This window comes from Canis lupus, chromosome 34 (genome assembly GCF_048164855.1).
Source record: "Canis lupus baileyi chromosome 34, mCanLup2.hap1, whole genome shotgun sequence".
Classification (NCBI taxonomy): Eukaryota; Metazoa; Chordata; class Mammalia; order Carnivora; family Canidae; genus Canis; species Canis lupus.
The window spans coordinates 8,743,348-8,764,295 of record NC_132871.1 but is presented as its reverse complement, the minus strand read 5'-3'; the positions used below and the strand labels follow the sequence as shown (position 1 = coordinate 8,764,295).

The 20,948-nt window shown below is 38.7% G+C and overlaps 2 protein-coding genes across 6 annotated transcripts; one reads left to right on the top strand and one right to left on the bottom strand.

Annotated features, from left to right (window-relative positions):
- The first annotated feature begins 6 nt into the window (after positions 1 to 6).
- On the top strand, positions 7 to 6,993 carry PJVK (pejvakin). Of its 2 annotated transcripts, XM_072811103.1 has the most exons (7): positions 7 to 831; positions 2,113 to 2,180; positions 3,097 to 3,275; positions 4,034 to 4,175; positions 5,270 to 5,387; positions 6,007 to 6,105; positions 6,341 to 6,993. In XM_072811103.1, the coding sequence occupies exons 4-7, from the start codon at positions 4,104 to 4,106 to the stop codon at positions 6,631 to 6,633; spliced, it is 582 nt and encodes a 193-aa protein (XP_072667204.1). In that variant the 5' UTR covers positions 7 to 831; positions 2,113 to 2,180; positions 3,097 to 3,275; positions 4,034 to 4,103; the 3' UTR covers positions 6,634 to 6,993. The 2 variants fall into 2 exon arrangements, with proteins under 2 accessions (XP_072667204.1, XP_072667203.1); XM_072811102.1 differs by lacking the exon at positions 7 to 831 and having other exon boundaries at positions 864 to 2,180; positions 3,080 to 3,275.
- Positions 6,994 to 9,741: 2,748 nt separating this feature from the next.
- On the bottom strand, positions 9,742 to 20,879 carry FKBP7 (FKBP prolyl isomerase 7). Of its 4 annotated transcripts, XR_012023825.1 has the most exons (5): positions 20,519 to 20,861; positions 18,469 to 18,620; positions 14,637 to 14,748; positions 13,269 to 13,402; positions 9,742 to 10,070 (listed from the first exon to the last, which is right to left on the bottom strand). XR_012023825.1 is itself a non-coding variant. In XM_072811100.1 (4 exons), exons 1-4 carry the CDS (start codon positions 20,725 to 20,727, stop codon positions 9,909 to 9,911), a joined length of 657 nt encoding a protein of 218 aa, XP_072667201.1. In that variant the 5' UTR covers positions 20,728 to 20,879; the 3' UTR covers positions 9,742 to 9,908. The 4 variants fall into 4 exon arrangements, 2 of the variants coding, with proteins under 2 accessions (XP_072667201.1, XP_072667202.1); XM_072811100.1 differs by lacking the exon at positions 14,637 to 14,748 and having other exon boundaries at positions 20,519 to 20,879; XM_072811101.1 differs by lacking the exon at positions 14,637 to 14,748 and having other exon boundaries at positions 13,269 to 13,399.
- Between the last annotated feature and the right edge of the window lie 69 nt (positions 20,880 to 20,948).

Here is a 20,948-nt window from a genome sequence, read left to right as displayed (position 1 = left end):
TATCCCCCCGCGCTCCAACCCCGGGCCTCGGCGAGGCCGCAGTTCTCGGTCCTAAAAAGGAGGCGGCTTCCGGCCGCGGGGGGCAGCCCGTTGGGCTCCCAGCCTCCCGCTGTGTGAGGCCTGCCGCTCTGCTTCTGTTTCGGTGGCTGGGGTCGGGGAGCTGAAGGGGGTTAGGGATCCGGGCTGCATCCCTTTAAGAAAAAGACTTCAGAATCCTAAATGCAGGATCGCTGCGGAAGGTCCCGGGGCTCGGCCCCGGAGCTTGCGAGTCGCGGTGCGTCGGCCCCCGGGGCTGGCGCGGGCTCCCCTGGGCTGGGCCCTGCGTGGGGGGGTGGGCTCGCGGGGATGCCCGGGGATGCCCGGGGGCTGCACCCCCCGCCCCTCCCCCAGCTTCTCCCGCCCCGCGGCCCCCATTGTCTCCATCTAGGCGTTCGCCGCGACAGGAACGCTGGGCCGGCGCATCCGAGCATCCCTTAGGGGAGGGAAAACGACTGCTTTTCCGTGGGCTCCCATTAAATGCTGTCTCTGCACACCTGTGTTGTTAGTCGCTGTTGCCTTCGCCTGGGATGCACCCACCCCCTTCGGGGGGAGCCGACTGCGACGGTAGATATGTCGCCCAGGGGTTTGCTAGCCACTTGCAGAAACGATGCCCCGTGCTTTCTCTGCGTCGTGGAAGGTGGCACAGTGCTGTCCACACAAAGGGACGTTATTAAAAACTTTTTTTTTGGGGGGGGTTGGGGTTTGCTTTTGGGGGGGTTACATGAGAGCTTGGTTGTATGACACCTTGGATCCTTGCAAGCAAATGAAAACAGCATCCAGAATCTAATCAAGGTGATTTATATTATTTGGGACTTGGGCCTATTCTATCTTCCACCCACTGTCCCCTCTGTGTATGTATCGAGTTTACTACCTGCTGTTAAGCTCTAAGGAGTATCCAACTATAAGTGCACATAGCTATTAAAAAATATATATATATGGTATATATATATATAAACCTCCACATAACTATGGTAATGCAATATTTCAGCTCTCAGCTTGGTCTCTAAAATTTATTTTTTTGCCACGATATCTTAAAGACAAGCCCAAACTTCATATAGCTCCCTTTATTTTTTTAAATTTTTTAAAAAAATTTTGAGTATATAGCTCTCTTTAAAGGTTGAGCAACGGAGATAATGATGAAACAAAATAAATACAGCGCTATTTCAAAGAGTTGTCTGTGTGCCAGCTTTAGAATAAGAAAACCCCAAAGTCATAGTTATTTATGTATGTTATTAGTCTTATACAGTTATCTGTCTACGTGTTTATATGTGTAATATGGCTTTTATTTGTTATTTCATAAAAATCTGCATACAATTGTTTCTCTATATTCTGTGAATTTATATTTTGTATTAATCATGAATAATTAATGTTTTACATTAATACAAGAAGGAAAGCATACAAGAAAGAAAATGAATGAACTGTATAGTATAAGGATTCAAAATAGCACTTGACTGTTGCCACAATTGGCATGATGAAGTTGTGAAGGAATTCTCTTTGGACCATGTCCACTGTAGATGATATCCAGGGCCAATGTTAGTGTCTAAATTGCATTATTGCCATAGGGCTACAGGTGTCCTTAAAGCTGGCAAACTACTTTCAACAGTAACCCTCATCAAGGACGTTGGTCATGTTTTAAAATTAATAGTTTTCTGTATATGTTTTAGTGCTTATGGATGGCAATTCCAAATTGACTTGCTTTCAGTATATCATTTTACACTGTTGATCTATAATTCATTACCTGAGCACACCAGGGGAGGCAGTGCTGTGAATTGTACACTGGCAAGCTACTTGGTGAAACCATGCTTTGTATTTTTAATGTGTTTAATTATATTTAAAATCAAGCAAGGCTGAGGGTTGTGTCTGGTTTTCTGTGAAAGTATGGATTGTTTTCTGAGGGTTGCAGTTGATGACGTTTTGATACCATATTAATATGTTTGCTGCTGCTACCAAGAGTTTTGTCAAGCAAGTTGGAGATGGAGGGAGATTAGTTCCTGTTCCAAGCCTCAGTGAGGCTGACAAATACCAACCTCTAAGTCTGGTGGTAAAAAAGAAGCGATGCTTTCTCTTTCCTAGATATAAATTTACCTCAACACCTTTTACGCTGAAAGATATCCTTCTAGGAGACAGAGAAATTTCAGCTGGTAAGTTTAAATATCTGTTTGGGAGTGACTACTCATTCAGCTATAGTATTGACAGTCTAAACATAGGTTGTATATGCTAATATGTGTAATATTTGCACATTGATAAAAGCAAACTTTTATGATAGTAGAAATAATATTAGGATTAATATATAAAATTTGCATAGTATCAAATCTCTTATTGGTTGAATAATTTTCCAACCTATTTGGTGAAATTATTGTATAATTTTATTGCAATTGCTTTATAGATTGTTTTAACTGAAACAACTTAGAATAGGACAAAATAATATATTTCTTCATCTATAAGATGGGATATTACCCTTTCATATCTTACAGGGTCAAATGAAAGTAATTGACATTTATTTCTTATGACTCAGTTATTGCAACTGGTAAACTGAAATGTATTTTACAGGCTAGATTAGAAAACATTGATATTTTGACAAATTATTTGTTATAAACACTTGTTTTTCTTTCAACCACTCAGTGGATCTTATAGCTTTGAGAATTCTTTTGGTGGAACAAAAGAACTTGAGTTCTCTTTTTAAGTACTCTATTTTTTGTTGTTATTTGAGTTGCTATTTTAAGTCTTGGCATGAAGTGTCACCTTTCTCAACATCTGTGTAACGGAATCCTCAATAGTAAATTAATACATTATTATATGTAATCTATATTAGATGAATTTGAGACATTTAAAAAAATATTGATTTCAGGGCACCTTGTGTGGTTCAATGGTTGAGCGTCTGTCTGCCTTTGGCCCAGGTTGTAATTCTGGCGTTCTGGGATCGAGTCCCACATCAGGCTCCCCTCCTTCTGCCTATGTCTCTGTGTCTCTGTGTTTCTCATGAATAAATTAATAAAATATTTTTAAAAATAAGTAAAAAATATTGATTTCCTTCATAAAGGTATTTCATCTTATCAGTTACTGAATTATGAAGATGAATCAGATGTTTCCCTTTATGGAAGGCGAGGCAACCATATTGTGAATGACGTTGGGATTAACGTCACTGGATCAGATTCTGTTGCAGTAAAAGCTTCATTTGGTGTAGTGACCAAACACGAAGTGGAAGTATCAACATTGCTCAAGGAAATTACTACACGGTCAGTAGAATAATACTTAATGTACTTAAATGTGTTCATTAAATATTTTGATTGTATGGACTTTGTTACAAGGAATTATGAAAACATTCAGGTGATGTATATCGTCTAATGTAATTTATTTGTTTTATTTGTTTGGAATACTTCAAATTAGCAATATATCCAGACTTTAGATAAGGGTAGATATCCAAAATCATTTGGCTTAAACAGAATTTTTAGGTGTTCCACAAAATTGCTTTGATCAGGTACACATTTGCTAAATTATTAGATTAAAAGAATACACTGGGGTGCCTGCGTGGCTCAGTTGGTTAAGCGGCCAACTCTTGATTTCAGCTCAGGTCGTGATCTCAGAGTCCTGAGATTGAGCCCTGTGTTAGGCTCTGTGCTTGGCAAGGAGTCTGCTTGAGGATTCTCTCTCTCCCTCTCCCTCTGCCCCTCCCTCTGCTTGCACATGTGCTTCTCTCTCTCCAAAATAAAAATAAATAAATCCGTAAAAAAAAAAAAGAATATGCTAATCTGCTTGTAATAAATATCCTAAGGGAGTCTCTTCCAACAGACTCCTATAATAAGCATGTTTTAAGAGAAAGAAGAGCCAGATTATTAATGGCTTTTGAACAGACTTTCTGATTTGTAGTAGACCTGCTTTGATTTACTTTTAGTTACAGTGCACTGTGAGTTACACAGGACAGCAAAAAAATGTACTCGATTGTATGTAACTGGGTGTGACAGATTCTTGTGAATATCTCTATTCTTTATTTTAGAAAAATTAATTTTGACCACAGCTTGATACGTCAGACAAGGAGCAACAGAAAGGCAGTATTGTGTGTGGTCATGGAAAGCATTCGGACCACGAGGCAGTGCTCGCTGTCTGTGCATGCTGGAATTCGCGGGGAAGCCATGCGGGTAAACCACACTCATTAGGTTTCTCTTACTAAAAAGGTGCATTGGGAATTTTTTAAAAGTTCTCAATTTCTAATGAGGTGTGTGCATTTTGTCAGATGTTGAGATTAAAGAACTACCAGTGCATATAGGATTTTGCACAGTAATGGTTTTGTTTTAGAATTAAAAAAAAAAAACTGAGAAAACTTTGATCCTAAGTGTATAATATAATGCAAACAAAACATGAATCCTAATGAAGTAATGCATACTGGAGTCCTTCTATTACTATTTAAATGAAATGATGTTGGAAGAATAAAAGTTGAATGCTTATGTTGAATTCTTGATTGTAAGTAATGTGCTTTATACTTGAATTTTTAGAAGTTGACTTTATATTATTTTAATTTTCCTAAAGTAAGACCATAATGGCCAAATGTGCTTCATTCAATGTTAAATACTTTTAGAAAACTCTTGGAAATTATTCGTGTTTAGTTCTCTGGCTCAGTATTATTTGTCTTTGTTAATCACATAGTAATGACACATAATCGTCATGGTTTTATTAAAATCAGTTGTTAAAAAAATAAAATAAAATCAGTTGTTAGAGTTCAATGAAAAACTTTTTGAATCTTTGCAAATAAAAGTTCTGTTCAGTGGCTACATTTAGCTGTCCAGTGAGTTGTTTAATGGATTATTTTGGGGGCACAAACAAACATTTATTTAATGGTTGGAGATTATTTTGGTAAATAAGTTGATGATTGCTTTGGAAAACTACTGAAAACTCTGGGGGCTTTGGAATAATAGACATAGTAGGCTAAAAACAACTGTAGCACTTAAACAGATGGTTTGTGGTTGAAAAAAAAAAAGGTGTCTGTGTCGGAGAGCATTACTGTTGTGGTAGCACTAATCATTGGCCCTAGTGCCAGTGTTCTGAGAAAGTGGTGACCCGTTCCTAGATTGTGAGACCTCCTTGACCTGTTTAGACTTCTGGTCTAAACAGTTAAATTCAATGGGATAATTTGTTTTTGTTTTAATAGTAAGATTGTATGAAATGTTTTGTTTCTCTAAAAAGCTATCCTTACATGTTATGGTCCTTAATAATATCATTTACTTATTTACTATAGTTTCATTTTATGGATGAACAGAATCCCAAGGGAAGGGACAAAGCTATTGTTTTTCCGGCACACACAACCATAGCTTTCAGTATTTTTGAACTCTTCATTTACTTGGATGGTGCCTTTGGTAAGTGAATGATTTGCATGAAACACTGAGATTATATTTTTAAGAAGAATTTCATGGGAAACAAACACACTATGTAATTGTAGGAGAATGATACTGTCAGCACTGTCAATCTTATGCTTGGGTAAAGTAGCTGAGAAAGACCATCTGGTCCCTACTACTTACCCACTTCTCTCCTTTTTTTTTTTTTTAAATATATATTTTTTAAATTTATTCATGAGCGACACAAAGAAAGAGGCAGAGACATAGGCAGAGGGAGAAGCAGGGAGGTGGATGTGGGACTGGATCCCAGGACCCCAGGATCACGACCTGAGCAAGAGGCACATGCTCGACCACTGAGCCACCCAGGTGCCCCAGGAAGTCTACTCAAGAAACATAACAGTGGTGATCTCTGGAATGGAAAACTGAGGCTGGGGTCCAGGATAGACAGGAGACTTGTTACTGTATCCCCTGCTTGTAGTCTGGATTTTGTACCTTGTGACTATTAGCTTCTCTAAAGATACATAAAATTTAACTTAATGCAGCGAATGACATAGACCAGAATTTTCCAACCACAACTAAAACTCCCAATAAAATATGAGTTGTTCATGTTATAACATCTTCTAAAAATTTTTTTTTATAGACCTTTGTGTCACTTCAGTGTCAAAAGGAGGATTTGAGAGGGAAGAAACCGCAACGTTTGCACTGCTCTACAGATTGAGGAATATACTATTTGAGAGAAGTATGTCCATTGAAGAGTATTTCAAATGTGTGTGTGTGTGTGTGTGTGTGTGTGTGTTTTCTCCTTGGATTAACATTTGAGTTTATCTAGTCGGTACTCCTTCTGTTAAGGAGGAATTTAAATCTAAAAGCCAAATGATTTCATGACCGATGGTTTAGATTCATGTACTTACAATGCGGTTTGGTTCTATGTTACTTATTTGACTTCTAACACACTTCTCTGTTTGTGCTTTTAGATAGAAGAGTGATGGATGCCATTTCTCGTTCACAGCTTTACTTAGATGATCTTTTTTCTGACTATTATGACAAACCTCTCAGCATGACGGATATTTCTCTCAAAGAAGGGACTCATATCCGAGTTAACCTGCTTAATCACAACATTCCAAAAGGACCTTGCATACTCTGCGGAATGGGGAACTTTAAAAGGGAGACGGTTTATGGATGCTTTCAGTGCTCTGTCGATGGGCAGAAGTATGTGAGACTTCATGCAGTTCCATGTTTTGATGTTTGGCACAAGAGGATGAAATAAAATGGAAAATGAATGTAGTGTGTTTAGGTGCAACTGTGCCACACACCTTTCCAAAATCACCTAGATATGCTTTGGTGAATTGTGGCAAATTAAAGAGGGAAAGAGAAATTCACCTGCCTGGGCATCATTTTCTTCATCCATAAGCATGGAGATGATAATGGTAGCTGCCCTATAAATTGTCATAAAGATTATATTGTTTATGTGAGGGATGCCTGGGTGGCTCAGTGGTTGAACATCTGCCTTCGACTCAGGGTCCTGGGATTGAGTCCCACATCGGGCTCCCTGCGTGGAGTCTGTGTCTCCCTCTGCCTGTGTCTCTGCCTCTTTCTTTCCCTCTCATGAATAAATAAAATCTTAAAATATATATATATAGTTTATGTGAAAACAGGTTTATATATAAATTTTAGAATATAAATGCTCCTCCATGAAATCTACCAGTTACTTTAGAATTATATTTGGGATTAGGCTATCATTTTAGATAATTTTACATGCTGATTTTTCCAGGTATCAATTCTATTTTTAATTGACTTTTAATTCAATATTAAGAATGACAAGAGGTTAAAAGTGGTGACTTTATGGTACTTTAACCATTGCCTTAGATCTGGTAAAATGAGAAAAATGTGTTAATAATTTAATGTAATCCTAAATGTTTAATTGTGGTATCAAATGAAAAGCACATTGAGCACAGCGTGGGGTTTTGTGTACACAGTTAACAGGGTGATTCATAGTATGCCATCCTGTAATATACACATGCTCACTAGTTTTGTCTTTATAAAAACCTACTACTGTCATTTTAAAGGTAAGGCAGCTAGGACACCTTTATCTTTCTCCTTTGAAAATGCTTAAAATTGGGGGATGCCTGGGTGGCTCAGGGGTTTAGTGCCTGCCTTTGGCCCAGGGCGTGATCCTGGAGTCCTGGGATCGAGTCCCGCTTTGGGCTCCCTGCATGGAGCCTGCCTCTCTCTCTCTCTCTGTGGTCTCTCATGAATAAATAAAATCTTAAAAAAAAAAGAAAATGCTTAAAATACTTAACATATTTAGTTCTGAGAGACCTTTTTCATCTACTCTGTAAGACATCTGCCATTTTTCATACACAACCTCAATTATTAATTCATTATACACCCTTATTAAAATAATTGCAAAAGTAATGAAAATTCTAGAACTCAAAATGCAGTGACAGCACTCACTACAGGTATATATGCCTGTGAAAGCATAAAGCAAAAAAAAAAAAAGCATAAAGCAATTGTGTAAATACAAAATACCTGATTATGAATGTAGAATGATTAAAATTTTATTTAAATGTGATTTGAGGGCAGCCCGAGTGGCTCAGTGGTTTGGCGCCGCCTTCGGCCCAGGGCGTGATCCTGGAGACTCAATCCTGGATCGAGTCCCACGTCAGGCTGCATGGAGCCTGCTTCTCCCTCTGCCTGTGTCTCTGCCTCTCTCTCTCTGTGTCTCTCGTGGATAAATAAATAAAATCTTTAAAAAAAAAAAATGTGATTTGAGTTTTAGAATCAGTCTCCATTTAACATCATCCATGATTTTTAAAAACATAACTTTAAAAGCACTTTGAAAACAATGGGACAGAAAGGATAGAATTATGAACAGTTTGTATTATGGCATGATTTCCATGTATACCTTCTTCCACCGTACTTTTGAGCAGAATATGTAAGTCAAATGCAAGTCTGAGTATACTGATTGCAAAATGCTCTAGTGACTTTTTTTTTTTTTTAATGTAGAGGGTGGGGGCAGTTTCCAAACCAAAACATATTATTGAGTCACCAACTTAGTTCAATTCAGTGGAGGTTTTCCTGAGCGAAGTCAAGGAACAAGAACTGAGCAAGTGAGGAGGAGTTACAAAAGTGGGTACAGGCATGAAGCACTATTGGGAGGAAAGAAAAGAGAGTGAAGGGTTTGGTTTTATGAAGTGTCAAACTCTGTGCTATGCATACGTGATATCCGTTAATCTGGTGGTTTTTGCATTACCCACCCCTGCACTTTTTAGATAATAGAATTTCTGGCAGGTTCACTAAACAGGTTAAAAGATGAACACTGAACAATGATTTGGAAAGAGCAAGTTTCAGAAAATGGAAAAGCTTTGCTTTGAACTCATTTTGAGCAGAGCTATTTAGTGCCTGACCATACCTTCCTACATCCGCAGGGGGTAAAACTGTACATGTTCCAGTAAATAACATGCACTATCTATGGCACAGTAGGATCTTCTACAGCATCTCTTACCTCCTGTTCTCAACAGGTTGATGTCATGATTTGCTCATGACACAAAATTGCCATGGGGGCGTAGATCCCCGTTTGTATCCTCATCTAATATCCTCACGTGTAAATTCACGTTTCCAAAAATGTGATGGTGTACCAGTGTAATGCTCATTCGTGATCAATAACAAGAACATCATGAAATGTAGTGACTTCAGATAGAGGTACGTAGGGAAAGGGAACTAGAAACTAAGAAATACCATGGCACGAATTTAAGACGATGAAGACAAAAAGTTAGGGATGGTGGATCTACAGGCCTACAAGAAGGAAGAGGAGATAGTACATGTATAATGATGTCTGAAGGAGTACAGACTCCAAGCAGTATAGATTTTATGTCTTGCTTTACATGAGGAACAAAGTCTTTGGTCTGAGCAAAGTATCTTTAAACATTCCCCACTGGAATAATGACCAGAGGCCAGAGCTTGCACCAAAAATTACAGAGACTGTGTTAAGACTCACTGTGGGACACGGCTATGCAATATTTTCCTATATGTATGCAAAAGGAAGATTTGTTTAGTTCTCTGTGATTTTTATATCCTATTTGTAATGCTATGAAATATATAAACAAATGAAATGCTAATTCCTGGGTCCTCTTGAATAATTTTAAGATATGGGGCATTTTAACAATTAAGATGTTAAAAATTGGTTATTTACATACTTACTTATACATGTTGTTAAGGTTAGAGGTGGGAAGAACTTGTAGATTTTGACATAGGTGTCCTATCTCTGGAAGGGGGAGAACTGCCCACTGAGACACAGAGATCTATTTTCGTGGTGCTGCAATTCGTGTTCACAGAATAAAGCAATAGGGAAACACAATGATACTTTTCCTGAAGGTTAAATTTGCAAAATAACACACATTTATTATGCCAAATTACATGTATTGAGGATATTAAAATATGTTCTCGTGGGAGGAAAACAGAAAATACAAGTTCTAGAGAAGGGACTTTGTTTTATATATAAAGTACAGTAAGTAGCTAAGAAAACTTAGAAATAAAAATATACTATAGTTCATCATGTTGATATACATTGTATTCCTTGGAAGAGATGAAGCCATCACCATCATGGTCATTCTTCTTGAAAATATCTTCTAAAACTGCATTCTGATATGACTTGTCACGTGGCTTCTCATCTTTTTCAAATTCCCTTTTCAGGTAGTGATTTATCTAGAGGGCCAAAATAATGTCTTTAATACAGAGGGACCACAGTAAATTTTCAGTAACTTTAAGGAAATGTTTACATGAGGAAACTCTAAGCCTGCTTATAATAAGTGGTATAAAATCTTTAAAAACCATTTGAGGTTTTATTCTTTTAACCTTTGAAGCAATTTTCTGAAAAGAAACATCTTCAAATTAGCTTCCCCTGAGGTTATAGATGGTTAGTGGTACATACTCAAAGATTAACATAGGAATTGAATTTTGTTGAAACTAATTGTCTTTCAATAATCTATACTGTCTACATTATGAAAGGAAAATCATTCTTAAGGATTTCTACTAGTAAATAAACTCCAAATTGGCATTTTTTTGGTAATCTCTAAAATTAATGCATATTAATGTATTATCAACAAAACTCAACCATAGGCTAGGTTTCAAAAAAAAATTCAATTAATCTTTCTACATTTCTATAACTCTCCTTCAAATCTACATAACTATGACAACCTCTATAATAATAATGTCAAATAAAGCACAGGTATTAAGTATTCTTTCTCTGTGTAATATGACATTTCTACTAGCCACATGGGGACTCTCAGCACTTGAAACTGGCTCGATCAGATAGAGACATGCTACTCTAAGGGTTAAATATACAACAAATTTTGAAGACAATAAAAAATATTGATAATTTTTACATTGATTTCATGTTGAAAGGGAGGTATTATAGATATACTGAGTTAGGCAAAACATAGTACTAAAATTCATTTCACCAGTTTCTTTTCGCTTTTTAAGATGTGGCTACTAAAGTTTGTAAGTTACGTATGTGACTCAACTATATTTCCATTGGAAAGTGCTAATATATGATAACTAAAAAAAGCAACATACAATAATCTGGAGATAATATTCCGCCAGGCTGGGCACCTTAAAGGCATGAGTATTTTTGAAAGTTAAAGTTGAATTCTGAGAGGTTTTTAGCAGTATGTATCCCAACTCAGTCCAACACGACTAGACTTTATTTTAGAAAGATCAACTGTTCGCAAGTGGGACTTCAGTCCTATCAAGGAAGATACATTTTTCTTCCAGTTGAGCTTTAGCAATCCTATGTAGGTGAAAAGAGTTTTAAAGAACCTCAAATATTCCTCAGTTGCTAAGTAAATATATTTTCATAACCACTATTACCGACTCTCAAGATGTACTTTTCTAGTACACTGTGATGGAGAGGTACAAAGAGACAGTGGGTAAGAACATAACCTTAATTTTGCTGGTGCTAAGTTTCATACTGTCTCTACTTCCTAATTTAATAAAAATACTGTGTTCCTCTCCTCTCCCATCTTACACTAAAGAAATAATTGACTCAATCTTTCTGACAATGAAGGGAAGTAGTTTCTTTTAGTTCATGTTTCAAATCTAGGCTTTGTCTTGCACTCGTTGTGTGGTCTTGGACAAATAATTTAGCCTCTCTGGATCTCAATTTTGTCCTGTTTAATAGGGGGGAAACAGTATCTAGATCGTAGTAATGATGTGAAGATTACTGTAACATTTATAGATGTCAATAAAAGATAGCTATTATTATTCACACATGTGGAAGTCACTCTTACCATCTGGTGATTATGCAGCTGATACCCAAGAGACATTTGGGCAGACTGCTGCTAAGCAGGTCACTGTTTTTGGACTTTCTCTACTTTTATTTTCCAGAAAGAACTACAGAGCCCATAAGGTTGGTCTACTGAAGAGTATTCATGCTGCAGAACATGCCTCTTTGCATTTGATAAGGGATGGTCTGTGTGCACAGGCTGAGCTCTTGGGTGCTACGTATTCATCTGCTGCTGGTCACTCTAAATAAAACTCATAAGGAGTCAACATAAAGTAAGTCCTGGGATGAATATGCCAACCCTCTAATTGTCCTTCTTAAGGAATGGGGGATGTTTTCATTCACATATCCCTCTTCCACTGCTGAGCAACAAAGGAACTGCAGGGGACCATCCTTACTAATATCCTGCAGGAGGAAGTGGAATCAGGGTGGAGGAAGGACTGCAGAGAGAGAGAGGAAAAAGAAACAGAACAAGGGGGCTTATTTGTCTCTTGAAATCAACGACTCAGGTGACTCAGGTACCATCTATATTACTTGGGTGATAGAGTCATGCATATTAAACTGTCTCCAAACAAGAGGGGGGATAGCTGGTCACTCAATGTAAGCAAAAAGGGTATAGTCAGTGGGTTTAAGGAAGGCACCAGTCTTCAACAGTACAAACACTCGCCCTGAAACATATATTCTGGAAATTCCCCAAAAGCAGAAGGGAAGGCCACGGTTAAGAGCACAGTAGTAGGGCAGCCTGGGTGGCTCAGCGGTTTAGCGCCGCCTTTGGCCCAGGGCCTGGTCCTGGAGACCTGGGATCAAATCCCATGTTGGGCTCCCTGCATGGAGTCTGCTTCTCCCTCTGCCTGTGTCTCTGCCTCTCTCTCATGAATAAATAAGTCTTAAAAAAAAAAAAAAAAAGCACAGTAGTAGAGCCAGACTGCCAGGGTGTGGTCTGATTTTGCTACTTAGCGTGGTGTGACTTTAGGCCAGTTACCTAACCTGTCTGGGCATCATTTCTCCCCCTTCTGTAACATAGAGATAATGACAAGTGTCTATCTCATAAACTGTCATAAAGATTAAATGACAGGCTGAGGTGCTTATAGTAGTACCCGGTACTGAGAAAGTATGAAAGAATTTATTATTGCTCTTTGACATCTTTATTAATCCCTCAATTCATACACAAGGCTAACTGGAATGCAGAAGCTGGTTAGTGAACTCCTGGCTCCCACTTACTAAGTTTCTAATGCACACAATTCAAATTCTTGCTAGCTCTTTTCATAATCCCATGTAATCCCCACAATCCTGTGAGGTAGAAATTACTGGCACTGTTATAAATTCCTACTTGAACGAGATCGGTTCTTGTAGTCTAGAAGCTGGAAATGCCCTGTACAGATTAGCTTGGTATTTTAATGACCCTCTGGCAGGGAGGAAGGCAACTGAACAGGATGACTCAGTTACAAAGTTTTATATTAAAAAAGCAATTTTCTTTCTTCCTGAAGCTCAGATTTTTTTTAGCAACCAGCTCTATAAAAGCAAAGTAATCAGCCCATGCTCAGTAGAGCTAAAAAAAATAACAGATGTAACATAGACGTGATGAAAAATTAGGCCTTACGCATTGAATTTGTTTGAATTACCTCAGTTTTAGAGAGTTGCCGGTCATTGTCCGTGTCTATCTGTTTAAATGTTTCAATGCTTCGTGGTCCTTTGGTCACCGCATAAAGTTCAATCTCAAAAATCAATGTTGCATCGGGTGGAATCTTGCCTTCTGCTAAAGGTATAATTTTTAAGTTTAATTTACATGAAGAAAATGTTCAAATATGCATTCATGAATAGCCATTATAGCATTATGATTGTTATTTCCTGTTTATAAAAACCGCTTACTAAACACTTTTAAGGAAAAATTTTCAGTGTTTTTAAACCAAATCAGCTTTAAGAACCTAGTGGGCCATTACTTCCTAATTGAATTAAAATAGACACAACTCGTGTATTTTTTATTAATATACCCTGTCATTATACAGAGCTAGTGCAACGAAGAAATTCATGGGCAGAAAAATTTCAAAGTGTAAATCAGTAATCTTTTAAAAAATGATACTGTAGAGTTACTTGGAAGCATAAAGAAAACATCTATTTCAATACACTTGTTTATCCAATCCTTTACAGACATTAAAAAAAATGAGTGCAATGACAGTAACACTTTTATGAAATCTCTAATCACATAAAAAGTGTTAAGTATTAAGTTGAATAGTCCTCCTGAATAAAGTTAACCTATTCACTGATGTCACAGATGATCTTAGCAAGCTATGGGCTATTTCAGATGACCATTTCATGAAAATAATCTGCAGAAATGACTCGCTAAGAGGCAGGGTTTAGCTTGTGTCCCAATATTGCCTAGAGTTTCATCCATTACAGGCACTCAGATATTTGTTGAATGAATGCCCCTGTGGTTTATTTTTTAAATGGCTGTTTGTTCTTTGAAGGAAATAGGAACTTCTTTAGTGAAACAGTGGAGAATTCTTGCTAAAGTATTCCTATAACCCAAAAAGAAAAGAGCTTGAAAGCTGTAACCGAAAGGAGAAATGATCAGTCATCTCCGAAGCCAGGACATAGAAAAATCTGCCCATGCATCCTCTGACTAATGGAGTTCCAAGCAATGTACCACCTATTACCTAACTTTAGAGTAAAAGAGGCAGAGATTAATTCAATGATCATTTTTACAAAATCCATTCCTATTCTGTCCAATGACAATCTCCTTATGACAGGGAAATAACTAATGACAATAAAGACAACCTAAAAACACAAATTTCTTAAGAAAAAATAGTACAAGTACATACAAGTTTCCCAATAACTCTACTATACACACAGAAAATACTGCCAATCAGCTTTTGTCTTACAGAGAAATTAGAGCACAGGAAAGAGAAAAAAGGTGAATTTGCTATAGAATTACCTGTATTTAGAGAAGCAGATCAAAGGCGTGGGAGTTAATGTAAAGAATCTATACATACCAGGTGTACTGTTAATTAAGCACTAAAAGTCACATGCATTTCAAGACATGCAGGGGTGCTTGTCACGTGAAGCAAGGATATTGCACAGAGGAAAGCCTTCTTCAAGTACCACCTAAAATAAAGTCATGCTTGACGTTAGGTCTCAATAACATCTTATTTAAAAAAGCTTATTCGATCAAGAAGCAGTTTGTTAAGCAGTTACCCAGGGTCTCCCCACTCAACTTTTTCGTAATCTAATCCTACCTATTGTAATGCAGATAAGCCAGCAGTTAAGTATGTTCCAAAGAACAAGCTTTTGTTGGGCCTCAGTTTCCTTATGTGTAAAACAAAAGTGCTGGTGGTGTTACTAATGAGATTCAACTTTTTATGTTTATGAGCAACACCTCAAATTGAATATGAACTAACTTCCTCAGAGTTAAACGAGTACATCTCTGCAGCAAGTAAGTATCTGGTTTATTAATAGCTTAGGCAGTTTATTAATAGCTTAATTAGCTTAGATTACCTTAGCCTGGGCAATCATTCATAGCTAAGCATAAGCTAGTTTACAAAAAGGATAACAAAGTGGTCATTTGCTACAGGGAAGGGGGCCCAAGAGGATGGATGAGCACCTACTGACGACACAGGATGTAGTTAAAATGAGCCTAAAAGGCAAACTTTGCCTGTATCATCTTGCCTAGGATCGGCCTCAACCTATGACAATATTTTTGGGCAAGAATTGCATTCAACTTAATTTATCTTTAATTTTTTTCTCTCCTTCTCCCAGATTCCTCAACAACTAAAAATAGGATAGATAAATTATGGTTCCATGGGAGCTATTTTGATTGGAACAAATGATTGGCTGAAAGCCTTGAGAATGAAGCTATAGTTACCTGGAGCTGTCTCCCTCCATAGGAGTTTTTGGTCTGATTGGGTCTGTTTTGTGCCACTAGCTTCCCTGCAATCCAATTTGGGGCAGCAATCCCCTCCTCTTACTCGAAAGAACAGGTAAGAGAATCACTACTATTAATAAGTTAACCAAATATTTTCAAAGATGGTGTGACCTTTCTGACGAAATATTTGGGAATAATGACAATATCTCTTCGTAGAAAACTAATCCTTAACGACTTTAATTATATACGAAATATTTCAAATAAGTGGAGATAGCAAGGGTTCTAAATAGGTGAGGAGGGAATAATTCTTTAGTTTTCACAAAGCAATAGAGAGCAAGAACCTAAATGAGAATGCAAAGTAAAAACCAACCCTCTGCCAGGCTGACCATTTCCCCCCCCTTTAAACATTTTCCCTCTTTATTCAGCTCCACTTTTAATGTTAGCAATTAAAAAAAATTTTAATTTTGGAAAAAAATTTTTTTAAAGATTTTATTTATTCATTAGGGACACAGAGAGAGAAGCAGAGACACAGGCAGAGGGAGAAGCAGGCTCCCTGCGGGGAGCCCGATGTGGGACTCTATCCCAGGATCAAGCCCTGAGCTAAAGGCAGATGCTCAACTGCTGAGCCACCCAGGTGCCCCTAATTTTGGAAGAATTGATACATGTGCATGGCAAAAAAATTTAAACAGTACAAAATATTAGAGAGTAAGACATCTCCTTACCCTCACCCTCAGGCTTCCTTCTCAGGAACACTTAATGTCATCAGATGACTGTGTATCCTTCCACATATAAATATGGAGAGGAGATTCATGATGCATATGTGAAATCCTGCCCCTCCCATGTAAGATCTTTGAGGATAGGAAGTTGTTTCTTCTTTGTACACGGCTTTATGCTCAAGGCCTGGGACAGGGCTTGGCACTGATGCTCAATAAATACTCCTTGCATGAATACACTCTATCCCATTTCATTTTATTATTATATTTAAGATTTTATTTATTAGAGAGAGAGTGTGTGTGCATGAGTGGGGGAGGTGGGAAGGAGCAGAGGGGGAGGGAGAAGCAAACTCCCACCTGCTAAGCAGGGAGCCCAATGGGGGGCTTGATCCCAGGACCCTGAGATGATAACTTGAGCCAAAGGCAGAGGCTAAACTGACTGAGCCACCCAGGCACCCTATCCCATTTTTCTTTTAATATATTAATATATATGGCTCTGTGGCATTCTTTTTATTGGCAGCACCATAATCCATTGTACCAATATAGCATAATTTAACTAATTCCCTATTGTTTTTTTTTTTTTTCTTGTTGAAGATTTTATTTATTTATTCATGAAACACACACAGAGAGAGGCAGAGACACAGGCAGAGGGAGAAGCAGGCTCCATGCAGGGAGCCCGACATGGGACTCATCCTCCTCCTCTGACCCCAGGATCACGCACTGAGCTGAAGACAGAAGCTCTACTGCAGAGCTACCCAGGGGTCCCTTAAGAAATTCCCTATTGATGGATACTCAGGTAGTTTCCGGTTTTTTGCTACCAAATAAAAGCCTGATGAATGTCTTTTATATATACCTTTGTGTAACATTCCTGTAAATGGAACTATTGGGTCAGAGGGTATGTGCTTTTAAATCTTGATAAAAATTGCTAGAAAGATCGAGTGATTTACATTCCCAGCAATAATGCATGAGACTGCTACTTTTCTATACCTGTGCCAACTTTTCTGCCTTTGAGAATCTGATCAGTGAAAATGGTGTCTCATTTTGTTTTCTCTTTCTTTAATTATTAAGGCAACTAAGTATTCCCATAGATTTAAAGGTCATTTGTATTTTTTTGCTAGTGGGCTGCCTGCCTATTTTTAGGACTAGATCATTTTTATTACTGGTAAGTGTCTTCATCGTAGTTGGAAAAAATTTCCCCATTTATCTGCTCTACTTAGGTTCTCAGATCTTATAGTGGGATTTTAAAAATAGGAAAGATATTGAAAGAAGCAGTTCATTTTTTCCACATTTCAAGGCTGCTCCTGAATTTGGGTAATAGTGACTGGCAGCTTTTTTATATTTAGGTGTTCTTTTTTTACTACATTTCTGTGCTGTCCTTTTACTCTAAAATCTTATGTTTCAGTTTCCTGAATTTTATGAATTTGACTTTGGTTCTGCTTAGCTAAGGTATATGCTATAGACATTTATGTAATGATAAAATAACATGGACTAAAACAAGTAAAAATGACTAAGGTAGAGCTTTTAAAATATACAGGATCTTTATGAGTACTGCCACTACGTGAGGGAAAGAACTCTGGCCAGAGATCTGTCTTCCAACAATGTCTTATTTTCTTTATTTGTAAAAAGTGGGGACCATGGTGGACTGGACTAGAAACAGCTTAAGTTTATAGCTCTGTAACTATTTCTCTGTGATTTTAAAAATATTTTTTATTTTTTTTAGTGAGTCAAAAATTTTTTTTAATCGTGGGGAATACATGTAATGTAAAATTTACTACTGGAACCATTTTAACCATACAGTTCAGTACAGTTTCCTACATTCACATTGCTGTGCAACCAATCTTCAGAACTATTTCACCTTGCAAAGCCTCTACTCCACCCTCTCCCAGCGCCTTGGCAACCACTTTTCTTCGAATTTGACTATCCCGCATACGGCGTACAAATGAAACCATACGGTGTTTTTTTTTTGTGATTGACTTATTTCATTTAATATAATGTACTCAAGGTTCATCTGTGTTGTAACACGTAGAATGAATGATATTCTATTTTATGTGTATACATGTTGTTTTTCCATTTATTGGTCAATGGACACTGGGGTTATTTCCACTTTTTGGCTATTGTGAATGGTGCTGCTATGAACAAGAGTTTACAAATATCTCTTTGAGACCCTGCTTTTACTCTTTTGGATATATACCCAAAGCTATGATTTATTTTTAAATATAACTTAGAAATAATAATATTAAAACACCTTACCATAGCCTTCCTTTCCATATGCAAATGAAGGGGGTATAATCACTTTCCGTTTCTCTCCAGGGCACATATCCATCATCGCTATGTCTAGGCCTTTTATGACTTGCCCAACACCAAGAACAAACCATTTGGGGTGGCCTTCGTTTTGTGTCCGGCTATAATAAAAAACAACACTTAGGTAAGCTGATTTTAAGAAAAATAAAAATTAGGGACACCCGGGTGGTTCAGTGGTTAAGTGTCTGCCTTTGGCTCAGGGCGTGATCCTGGGGTCCTGGGATCATCCTGGGTCAGGTTCCCTGCAGGGAGCCCACTTCTCTCTCTGCCTATGTCTCTGCCTCTCTCTCTCTTTCATGAATAAATAATCAAAATCCCTAAAAAAACAGAAAAAGAAAAATTAAACTTTAAAATACATGGGAGGGGCACCTGGGTGGCTCAGTTGGTTAAGCTCTGCCTTCTGCTCAGGTCATGATCTCAGGGAACTTGGCTGGGGCCCTGCATTGGCTCCCAGTTCAGCCAGGAGTCTGCTTCTGCCTCTCCCTCTGCCACTTCCCCTGCTCATGCTTGTTCTCTCCCCCAACCCCATCAAATAAATAAATAACATCTTTAAAATATATATATATACCTTGGACATTTAGTTACAATTTAAAATTGGGAGTCCTCTCTTTTCCCATATTAACATTCATTCTGAACCCCCTGGCGGGATGTTTGGCTCAAACTTCTTTCATAAAGCCAGAAAGAAGTATGATTTGCCCAAAGCTAGTCATTAGTCATGTCATTATCTTTTTAATTGCCATCTTCACAAATACTATTCAGTAGTTCCCTTTTTTTTTAAAGTTTTTTTATTTTTTATTTTTTTTTTAAATTTATGATAGTCACAGAGAGAGAGAGGCAGAGAGAGAAGCAGGCTCCATGCACCGGGAGCCCGATGTGGGATTTGATCCTGGGTCTCCAGGATCGCGCCCTGGGCCAAAGGCAGGCGCCAAACCGCTGCGCCACCCAGGGATCCCCAGTAGTTCCCTTTTTAATAGATCTCGGGCCTCCAACTAGCTGCATGGCTTTGTACAAAGAACTCCTTTAACCTTTCTGGGTTTGTTCTAAAAAAAATGATGGTGCAGGTTTAGCCTCAAAAAGTCATTTGAACAATTAACATTTGTAAAAAATAATAATAATAATAATAATAATTAAAATTTGTAGCTTTTATTACATATATCTATTTTCTTCCAAATGTGAAAACTAACTCTCCCAATCCTATCTTTATGAGGCAATGGTACAGATGAAGAAAAGCCATTCTTCCTCTGAGTAACAAACGATCAATTAAATCAGAGCAGGCAGTGATTGAGATTGGGGGGGGGGGGCGGAGAGATGGGAAAACACAGGACCCATAAGACACCAGGGGGCAAGTTATTGGTGTTCTGGTTTTTGGATACAGCTGGAAAGTGGCCCTGAGCCTGTAAATACCGTGCTTCTGAAGGCTAAATAAAATCTCTCAAACTTTTTCTACCTAAATCTTTATAAAGTGATTCCAACAGGGCAGCCTGGGGGGGCTCAGCGGTTTAGCGCTGCCTTCAGCCCAGGGCGTGATCCTAGAGGCCCAGGATGGAGTCCCACATCCGGCTCCCCGCATGGGGCCTGCTTCTCCCTCTGCCTGTGTCTCTGCCTCTCTCTCTCTGTGTCTCTCATGAATGAATAAATAAAATCTTTAAAATAAATAAAGTGACTCCAACATACGGCAAAAAAAAAAAAAAAAAAAAAAAGTTGAGAACAGCCTTGCAGACAATACCTTGACTTCTATAGATCCCAAAGGGGGTGGTGGTGGAGGTGGTCTGGGTGTGTGTGGTTGTACTGATTTCCGATGATCTCTTGGGCCAACATGTTCAATAGTTGAAAAAGTAACCGTTCAGTAGGGGACTGCATATCGTAGGAGTCCACTTTCCCCCCGGGGTGCGATAACAAGAACAAGCCCCGCACCAACCACTGAGGCTTCTGGTCGGTACAGGGGAGCCTGGGTTCCATGCACCAGCTGCGCGCAGGAGCAGTTCACAGCATTGCCTACCTGCAGTAGAATTTCGAGCCGTCGCTCGCCAGGTAGCCGTCGTAATGCGCATTTAGCAGGTCTCCCTTCTTGCTGCTCTTGGAACAGTTTTCTGGACGATGCAAAACTTCGATTTTCACTGCCTCTGTGCTCCCCTCTTCCTTTTGTCCCTGAGCAGTAATAATGCCCCCTACACAAAAGAAAATGAGGAATCTGAGTGGAAATGGCATGATTCCCGAAGCTGACCCCCCCCCGATGACCACGGCGTCCCCCACGCGTGTCACTAGCGCTCAGCTGCAGCGGCCAGGGAGGGCAGCCGAGTTCCGACGCGTGGCAGGCATTGTTCTACGTCACAGAGGGCTGGGGGCGGGGCCACGAGGGGGCGTGGCCTCAACGGGGGCGGGGCGACCAGGGGCCACGCCCCCTCCGGGCTGCGCGCTCCGCCTCGGAA

Coding starts and splice junctions, on each gene's coding strand:
- FKBP7 (XM_072811100.1), bottom strand. CDS start 20,727: ATGCCATTTCCACTCAGATTCCTCATTTTCTTTTGTGTAGGGGGCATT. Junction 18,621..20,518: donor GGCTCGAAATTCTACTGCAG/GTAGGCAATGCT, acceptor TTTTTATTATAG/CCGGACACAAAACGAAGGCC. Junction 13,403..18,468: donor ATATGGAAAGGAAGGCTATG/GTAAGGTGTTTT, acceptor TTATACCTTTAG/CAGAAGGCAAGATTCCACCC.
- PJVK (XM_072811102.1), top strand. CDS start 1,970: ATGTTTGCTGCTGCTACCAAGAGTTTTGTCAAGCAAGTTGGAGATGGA. Junction 2,181..3,079: donor AGACAGAGAAATTTCAGCTG/GTAAGTTTAAAT, acceptor TCCTTCATAAAG/GTATTTCATCTTATCAGTTA. Junction 6,106..6,340: donor GAATATACTATTTGAGAGAA/GTATGTCCATTG, acceptor TTGTGCTTTTAG/ATAGAAGAGTGATGGATGCC.